General features: G+C 37.0%; 1 protein-coding gene across 1 annotated transcript in view; it reads left to right on the top strand.

Annotated features, from left to right (window-relative positions):
- Nucleotides 1–10,234, top strand: part of PSMD14 (proteasome 26S subunit, non-ATPase 14) — an 83,197-nt gene that overhangs the window by 69,753 nt on the left and 3,210 nt on the right. Inside the window, exons 9-10 of the mRNA XM_014534127.1 lie at nucleotides 1,740–1,865; nucleotides 10,096–10,158. Of these exons, the coding sequence (XP_014389613.1) occupies nucleotides 1,740–1,865; nucleotides 10,096–10,158 (189 nt within the window). The remainder of the gene's footprint in view (nucleotides 1–1,739; nucleotides 1,866–10,095; nucleotides 10,159–10,234) is intronic.

The following is a 10,234-nucleotide window of genomic DNA, read 5'->3' on the forward strand; positions in this document are numbered from 1 at the left end:
GGGTGGCATCGCAACCTCCTGATCCGCCCTGCTCTGTGCATGACAGGGGGCGGCGCCCCAACTCCCCAATCGGCCCTGCTCTGAGCCTGACCAGGGGCTGCACCTAGGGATTGGGCCTGCCCTCTGCCACCCGGGAGCAGGCCTAAGCCAGCAGGTCGTTATCTCCCGAGGGGTCCCAGACTGCGAGAGAGCACAGGCGGGGCTGAGGGACTCCCCCCCCTACCCCCTGAGTGCACAAATTTTTGTGTACCGGGCCTCTAGTATATATATAAAAGGCTAATATGCCAAGTGTCCAAGTGGTCACTTTGATGCACATTGACCACCAGAGGGCAGATGCTCAATGCAGGAGCTGCCATGACATGCACTAGCTGTTTACAGAGAAACGGCACCAGGGACCTGATACAAAGCAACACTCGGCTTCCCCCAGTGGGTCACAGGCCCCGCCACCACCCCAGAGCGACAGCCCACCAAATCACAGCCAACGCTGCCGAGACCCCATGGTGCAAAATGTGGCCCACAGCCCAGCCCAGCAACGGTGGCTGTGGGCACTGGGTAATGACGTCACGTAGCAACGTCCAGCTTCCTCTCCCTCGCAATGACTAGCCTCCTTGCAGTTTCTTCAGCCCAGGAACATGACTTGCTTTATAGCCAGGTGCAAACATTTCACACTTTAACTAAATTCTGTGAAGCATTTTCCTGTGCCTCATCTCATTTGATCCTCACAGAAGTCCTGGAGTAGATAGATGGGAGACTCGATGGAATCCTATTTTCTTTTCATTAGCCAGAAAATGGAGATTTAGAAAGCTTACAAACTTGACCCAACTGCAAAGAAGTAAGAAATGGAGGACCTTGAAAATGACTTCACATTTTCTCACTGTGCAGAATATAGTCAAACACTGCTGCAGTTAAATATTTTACCCTTTGTTTTCCCTGTGTGATCTACAATAATAATCTGCTTCGTGTTGATATTTACTGCTGTGTTGCTGACAATTACCTGAAAGAGAAGTAGGGGTGCTTCACTGGGCTGGAGAAAGTTTAGCTAAATCAGAAAGCAGGTCTAATTAAGCAAGTTTGTTCTATATCTACTAGTATAAAAGGCTAAGTTGACTCGTGCATGTGTGATACATATAAAGCTCTCGCTGGCGCCAATCGCATGAGTGTTTTTCGATCTCATTGTCGATTGTGTATTTGGTTGACACTTCTATTTATAGAGAAAGGGCAAATAGTGATATTAAAATATTCTAATTAATTTCCTTTTAATGTGCACGAATTCGTGCACCGGGCCATTAGTGTATTATAAAATTGTACTTGAAACCTATATAATTGACCAATGTAACCCCAATAAATTCAACTAAAATAAATATAGAAAAAAATGAAAGGAAAAATTTCAGATGTTGATGGTGTTATAAAAGTAATAAAGCAGGTTAAAGCAAGAAAGTTGTTTAAGATAGGGTGAGTGGGCTTTTTTATATTGAGTTGTTAGTGAAGGCACCTATCTCTAAGAAATTGAGGAAGATAAGGAAAATAGTCTTTGAGGCAGAAAAACAGCAAATACAAAGGCCATGGGGCTGGAGTATTCCTTGGGTTATATAAATTTAGTAGAATTCTTATTAGAGTTTATTTAAGTTAATAAAATTAAATTCATTAATTCCAAACATTTTTGTGAAATTGTTCTCAAGATAAATGAAGTACATATTCTCCATATAAGAAAATTATTACTTTTTCTTTATGTTTTTTAGATGTTACTAAATTTGCATAAGAAGAGTTGGATGGAAGGTTTGACACTTCAAGACTACAGTGAACACTGTAAACATAATGAATCAGTGGTAAAAGAGATGTTGGAATTAGCCAAGAATTACAATAAGGTAAAAGTTACTGCCAACATTTATTTCTTATAGTCTTTGGAATATGTATGTTTAGATGCCAAGCATTGTATAAATATAATTAGTTAAAATAGAGTGGCTTCATTTGTAGATCAGATAGTAAATATTTTAAGCTTTGCAGCCATCGGATCTGTCACAACTACTAGTACTTTGCTCTTGTAGCGTAAGAGTTCGTAAAGGAAGAAGTGAGGCTGTGTTCTAGTAAAACTTTACATACCAAACCAGGCAGCTGGCTAGATTTGGCCCATGGGCTATAGTTTGCCATTGCTTCTGTAAACTTGTTAAAATAATTTTACATTTGAAGTCTCTTAATTTTCAGAGGACTTTTTGTTGGAAGGAAAGGGCAACAATGAGATGTTATATTTTAATACTTGCCATATAAAATTTATTTTATGAACGTTTTTATATTGTGTGTTAATATATGTGGCCATGATAATGTTTTTGTTTTATGTTCTGTTATAATTTTGAAATTAAGAAAATACTTGAGCTATGACTAAAATGTATCTTCTGCATTGTATTAGTTTCCTAGTGCTGTCCTAATAAACTACTATCTACTGGTGTCTTAAAACAAATTTATTCCCTCACAGTTCTGGAGGCTAGAAGTCCAAAATCAAGGTCTTGGCTGGGCCATCCTCCCTCTGAATTCTATAGGGGAGGATCCTGCTTTCTTTTTCAGCTTCTGTTAGTCCCAGTCTTTGGCTTGGGGCAGCATAACTTTAACCTCTATCTAGGGTTAGGATTTCAGCATATCTTTTGGGGGATGTGATTCAATCTATAACATGTATTTTCAGCTTTTTTACCAAAGCCACATAAAGAATAGGTTTTACATTTTGATCTAGTACAATGCAAGTGTGTGTGTGTGTGTGTGTGTGTGTATTGCATTTATATAATTGCAAAAAAGTTTTATGAAACAATATTTACCCTTATGTGATACATTCTGTTTTCTTTTTCATTTGACTCAATTTCATTCTATTTCAATTATACACATAAGTATTACACACAAATACATATAGCTTACAACCCATTAATGGGTTGAAAATCTAGAATTTGTAAAATATATACACACCCACATATTTACAATGTTATGTTTATAAATATTTATTGCATATCTCCTATATAAGTTGCAATGGAAAACAATTTCCTTCATTTATAGGAAAACAGGGGCAGCAAGAAAAGCTGATAACCAGAATACCAGGTCAAAATTGGTGTATTCCGTAACACCTTAGTATTCAAGTTGTCCACAGACCAGCTGCATCAGTATCACCTGGGCTCTTCTTAGAAAGGCAGACTCTCAGAGCTACTGAATCACAATCCACATTTTAACAAGATTTCTAGGAGATTTGTAGACTCTCAAGCTGGAAGTTAGAGAGCACTGCCATAGAGGAGTCCATGTAAAGCACGGCAGGAGGTCAGAGGCTCGTGCTTTTAGCTATGGACAACCCAGGAGGCTGTCTTCAATGATAACCACATTTGAACTAGATGTTAAAGCATAAATAAGATTTAGACATACAGAGAAATGTTACCCTAGGCAAAATGAACATCACAGGCGAAGATTAGGAGAGACAGAAAAGGCAAGGACATGTTTTAGAACCTGTTTGGCTAGAGTACATAATGCATGAGGGTGATAATGCAGACTAAAGTGTTTTTAAAGTTATTGAAGTCAAGTAGCAGGGTTTCAGGATACAGTATATATATATATACTGTGTGTGTGTGTGTGTGTGTGTGTGTGTGTGTGTGTGTATAATTTGATTTCAGAGAGGAAGGGTGACGGGGGGAGAGAGAAAAACATCAATGATGAGAGAGAATCATTGATCGGCTGCCTCCTGTATGCCCCACACTGGGGATCCAGCCCACAAACCTGGGCATGTGCCCTGACTGGGAATCAAACCATGATCTCCTGGTTCATAGGTCAACACCCAACCACTGAGCCACTCCAACTGGGCAGAATAAAGTTATTTTTGATCATGGGCATGATATATCCAGAACGTGGCTCTAGAAACATAAGAACCAGACTTCAGAAGCACAATTTGAAAATGGATTAGAAAAAGGAGTGCTGTAAATGGATATTCTATTTAGGAGGAGCTTGCTGTTACCCAGACAAAAGGGAGTGAGTATCTGAATTATTGCAGTGGCAGTGGGAATGAAGGCTTCAGTCGACAAATAAAACATGGCACCCGTTGGGTAGATGAAATGAAAGGAGGAGGAGGAATCGAAGTTGAATTCAAGGTTTCCCGCCTAGATGACTAGAAGTGTGATGGTACTAGTAACAGTTCCAATTTGGATAGAAGTGGAAGGATTGTGAAAGGAGATAAAGAGTTGCATTTTAAATAAGCAGAAATGTAGGACTACAAATTAATGGTAGGGGCTAGCGCTTATGATTTGGAGACAGTTAAATTTGATACTGGTTATCACACCAAAAAGTAAATTAATAAACACATCTTACCAAACTAAATATTAACCAGGTGACAGTATATAAAATTTGCCAAGTGTAGCAATGTCTTTTGAGAGATTTGAGCTTTGAAAAAAAGTTGCTGGGCCCATACAAATTAAATTTCAGCAGACTTAGGTTTGGCTTTGAAGAGCATGCCCTGATATATATGTAGTGTTCAAGCTGGAAATCCCCTATGGTTCTAGATTACAAGGAAAATATTTTTATCTTTCTAGTATATATTTTTATGCTGTGAAGAGTAAAGAGAAAGAATCATTTATCATATTTGAAACAGTTAACCTATTATAAATTAAAAAGTTATGACAAGTTATTATTCAGCAGACTGTAGGAATGGTTTTCATTTCTCTGTAACATTACAAGTTTAAGTAAATTCATATTGGTACCACTGCCAGGAAATAACCTATTTATGGTTACTGCTGCCCATCCGCAGAAGTTTTTTTTTGCTATTTTACAGTTTTTAAAAATCTCTGTAGTACTCAAAAACTTGTAAGGTTTAGTTTTAAAATGAAAACAATGTGTAAGCTGTGATATGAAGCAATCCAAATTTGGAAATGTAATTCCCTCTGTGATTGAAAGAGAATGTGGTGGAGTTTTTAGTAACACTTAAAATATAAAAAGAAAAGCCCATGCTACCAATTTTTCTTAGTATTCTTTTTAATTGATTGGTATTTTAAATTAAGGTAATTATTGTTAGGTGCCAGTTAACTCCTAAAGTAAACAGAGGTTAGAAAATAATTAAATTCCTTTGTTCCAACTTTTCAGTTTTAAGTCTGAATTCCACACTCAGATTCTGCTTGATTATTAGTCATTGATTTCTCTAATTATTGAACTTTAACACCCACCACTCTTAGTTCAAATTTCCTAATTCATGCCAGGTGCATCAATTTTTTAAGATGTTGATATTTTATTGAATACTTATCAATGAATGATAAAAGAGCATTTTAAGGATAGCATAGGCACATAAAAATTTACCAACTTTTCAAACATGTAGCCTTGTAAATTCTGAATTCTGACACTTTGCTTTTCAGGTAGAAATTTGCCTACTTAAAACCTTAAATAAACTTCAGATATATCTTTATGTGTTTACATATTAAATATGTAATTATATAATTATATTTTGTTTACTACAGTAGCTGTGTTAAATATGAAAATGTTTGTGCTAGTGCAGTAAGATTAGAAAAACAAAATAGATATAAGTATTGGGAAAATCAGGTCAGATTATCATGATTTAAGTATGATAGGGTATGTTTGCAAGCAGGCATAGAAATCCAACAGACTAAATTAAAGTACTGTTAGAATTCACTGGCTGGGTAGCTCACTTGGTTAGAGCATCGTACCAAGGTGGGATCAATCGCCAGTCAGGGCACATACAAGAATGAACCAATGAATACATAAATAAGTGAAACACCAAATTGATGTGTGTTTTTTTCTCTCTCTCTCTCTTTTCCGTCCTTTCTCAAATCAATCAGTTTTTTTTTTTTTAATATAATTATTGCCCTAGCTGGCTTGGCTCAGTGGATAGAGCGTCGGCCTGCGGACTGAAGGGTCGCGGGTTCGATTCCGGTCAAGGGCATGTGCCTGGGTTGTGGGCTCAATCCCCAGCGCGGGGTGTGCAGGAGGCAGCTGATCAATGATTCTCTCTCATCATTGATGTTTCTATCTCTCTCTCCCTCTCCCTTCCTCTCTGAAATCAATAAAAATATATAAAAAAAATTTTTTTAAGTAAAAAAATATATCCTATATAATAAAAGCCTAATATGCAAATTGTCCCCTTGACCGTGAGTTCAACCAGGAGTAGGGGGCAGCTGGAGGCCCCAGCCAGTGGTGGTGGCAGGCAGCCGGGGGAAGGGAGACCCTAGCCAGGAGCCGGCAGCCACTAGGGACCCTACCTGTGCACGAATTTCGTGCACTGGGCCTCTAGTAATTATTATAATCTAGAATTATGTAGCTGCTAACCATGCAAATGCTGGTATTCAAAAATTGCATATTATCTAAAGAATTCTTATAAAATAGTTATTAAAAACAATAATAAATTGGACAAAAGAGCTAGGAAACTGAAGACAATGGCATATGAGCATGAAAAAAAAGTTCAACCTTATTAAGTAATCAAAATTAAAATTGTACATAGAAAATTTCCTTTCAAATTAAATAAATTTTTGGGGAAAATGCACCATTAGTGGGGAAATAATGTGATATAACATTTTTGGAGGCCACCTTCCAATTTTACCTTTCAATTTTAAATAGATATAACTAGAGGCCTGGTGCACAAATTCGTGCACGGGTGAGGTCCAGCCGGCCAGAGGGGACAGCGGGGGCATGGGAGGTTGGCTAGCTGGCTCCACCCCCTGGTTGAACTCTGGTAGAGGGGACAATTTGCATATTACCCTTTTATTATATAGGATATATTCCTTTAAACCAGCATGTTCTCTTTTGGTTCTCTTTTAAGGGTTAATTATGAAGAATAAAAACTACAAATACCAACTAAAAGAAATATTTGCAAACTGCTGTTATATATGAAAAATTAACCTGTATAACAATAATAAAAATCCCTACTATGTTACCTTCCCTCCCTTTTTCAAAGACATCTATCTCACATAGATCTTAACAAATTATGGTAAGTGTCACCTCTTAGGTGCAAGGAAGGGGAATGATACACTTTATGTAAATCCTGAATTGTTTTCAGTTTTTGCACTAAGCAGGTGATATTTATACCTAAGATTGTGTTACCTCAAAGTAACAATAGCTTAAACAAAATAGAAATGTATGTCTCTTGCAATTCAAGACCAGTATGAAAGTTTGAAGTCATCACAGACCTAGAACCCTTCTGTCTTTTACTCCACTTCCCTTATGTTGGCTTCCATCCTTTAAATCGCCTCATGATTTCATGGTGATTGCTGCAGCTTTAGCAATCCCATCTGAGTTCTTGGCAACAGGGGGGAAAACGGAAGGGCAAAGAGGGATACCTCCCAGCTAAATCACTTCCCTTTCAGAATCCCTTCTGCAAGTCTTACCCAGCACTTCTGATTATATCTCAGTGGCAGAAAATTGAACAACCCTTGTTTTGATGAAAGCTTTATAATGTAGTCTTCACCTGGGAGCATTTCTGCCTTTATAAAATCAGGGTTACATTACAAAAGAAGAAAGGGAAGATGTATATTGAGTAGGCAACTAGTAAGCTCTTCCATAGTAATTTTTTTCAACAGGCTGGACTCTAACTTCTCTCTCTCTCTCTCTCTCTCTCTCTCTCTCTCACACACACACACACACACACACACACACACACACATACACACACACACACCTTCATTTTATATCCCTATTTCATGCGATTACATTTTAAAATTGTGACTTTAGAAAGCATGTACTTTAAATGGGATTATGACATGTTAGAGAGTAAACAAACTTAACATGTCAAAGGGGAAAAAAGAAGCCCAGGGAATAGTTATATGAATTGGAATAACAGACATGGTGTCATAAAAGCAGAGGTTTAAAAGAGTAGAAGAGAAAACACGTGTTGAAATAGCTCTAAGGTGTTCAGAAAATTCAAGAAAACTGAGTCCATGGAACTCACTTGGTGGAGATTCTTAAAAGACTGTTAATGAGGTACCAAAGATATAATCCATATTTGTTAAAGGATAAATGAATGGTAGAATTTGAGGTACAGGTTTTCCACTTGAGAAATGTGACCATAACCAGAAAAAAAGAGGACAAGGTTAATGAGTTTTGTAAAAGCCTCTTTGAGATCAGGGGTACGTCTGAGGGGTTTGTGATAACATAACAGACCAAATTCCAGGAATTTCTTAGAACTGTGCAGACCGTGCATGATGGGATAGCCATCTGGGGGTCTTTGTTGATAAACTGTTAAAAACGTTTCTAGTGTGAATAGCCACAAACATTTTCAGTGCTTTTTTGTTGGTTGAGTAAACCGAAGAGCACAAATGCAAAAGCAAAATTTGATGCCAAATCACAGAAGTTGCCATAAACACAGAAGTTCCCCTAGTGAGGACACTGCCTGTGCCTGAATTTCATTTGTTTCTGCTGCTACCATTTCTTAATTTTTCCTGGTGACTTGCCAGATTAGAATTATGAATGAAGACGAACTGGCCTTGCCCAAATGGTAGATGAAATGTAGGTAACTTAGGTAGATGGAGAAAATATTTTCGGGGGTTGATGTGGTGATCTGGTCTATCTTAGAGTGTAAGAGATGTGCTTAATCTTTTGTCATGGAGGTTTGCAACCTTAGTATATGCCTAAATCTACAGCTGCTCCTCATTTTCCAGATGGCATCTATGGCTGGGAGTACTTTTTACCATCTGCACTTCTCAAAGAGTTTGTGAACTCTCTATTTTAATTATTGGAAATGGAAAAAACTAATTGGTAAAGTTGTTACATGTTGTAGAAGATTTTTAAAATTGAGTTTTTGCATTCTACTTAAGTTTTCATATAGGGTCAATGCTTTAAATGACATTTGACTTTCATCTTTACATATCTGCCATGTTCAATATTTGCAATACCCCAAAATACTCCATAATAACTATTTTGTACAGGGATTGGTATTTTGAGCCAAGTTCCAAAACTCTTGCCTCCTTCCAATACTGTAAAGTACTGTTGTTGGCAGAGCATAGAGCAGCTAACATTGAATGGATATAGAGTACAAACTTATGTCACTTGTTCCATTCATCTAATATGTTTTCAAGTCAGTCGGTAAGGTATAGTGTCATAATTGTAAAAGTAAATGAGGACAAACTTTATGTGTTGCAGTGTATTCATATATGAAAAACATTAAGATAGAGAGAAGCAATTTCCTAGTTAGGAAATAATTTTTTAAATAGCCGAGAATAATATGAATGGCATCTGACTCTGAAAATGAACATATTCTCTATCTAGGGAATTCTGGATTTGCAGTGTTAACTTTATTTTTCCTTTTTGCAGTTTTATCAGTCATAAGTGTATTTCCTAATGATGTGTTGTAAATAAGTATACTGTAATAAGCAGTGAATACAATACTTATTTGCCATCTTTTCTTTTAGGCAGGTTCTACCAGGGAAATTCTCTAGATAGTTTGTCCATTTATAAAATTAGACACTTGCCATCTTTGCTCATTTTCAAGTTCTCTGTTTACAAAACTATTAAGAAGGTGTGAAATGCAGCCAAACTTCCCAGTTTATGGGAAATGTCTGATGATTGCATTTCCTACATGTTCATTGTTCACACATGAAGAAATTTGGCAGCTGCAGGATTATTAAGTTAGAGTATCCAAATCTAAACCTCACTGGGATTTTTTGGTTTCCTGCTTTCTGCCACAACCATCTCATCTGCTTTTGTAACCATATTTGTAGTATGTGCTATAGTGTTCTTTCTAAAGGTGGGTGATCCTTAAATTTGCTTTGTTTTCCATTTATCAAATACTATGAATAAATCATAGACCAGGAGTTTATCTGATGTACTTCTTATCCTCCAGTTTAGCCATCCCTCAAAAAATTCCAGAATAGTTTCCAAATAGTTAACTGGTAGTCCAGTTTGATATTTTCAGTGCCTTTTACATATTTCCTAAAATCTGTTGTCAAAATGATGGTGATAATAGTTTTCATTACCCTGAAGCATATTCTTAAGATTAGTAAAATTGCATTTTTGTTCAGTAAATTTCTTTAATAAAAGATTCTAGAATGAAAATTATGATAGCCATTATCTTTGGTGATTATTCTGCAATGGGAAAACTAAACTTAGGAATTTGAAACTCTGTCCTTTGTGTTTCACTCACAGGCTGTAGAAGAAGAAGATAAGATGACACCTGAACAGCTGGCAATAAAGAATGTTGGCAAGCAGGTGAGGTGTACTGTAATAGGTTATACAGTCGCATAATAACATACTCTTGTAAAGTTAAAACTATTTTAGGGCCTGT

The sequence above is a fragment of the Myotis brandtii genome, unplaced genomic scaffold (genome assembly GCF_000412655.1).
Source record: "Myotis brandtii unplaced genomic scaffold, ASM41265v1 scaffold125, whole genome shotgun sequence".
In the NCBI taxonomy this organism is placed as follows: Eukaryota; Metazoa; Chordata; class Mammalia; order Chiroptera; family Vespertilionidae; genus Myotis; species Myotis brandtii.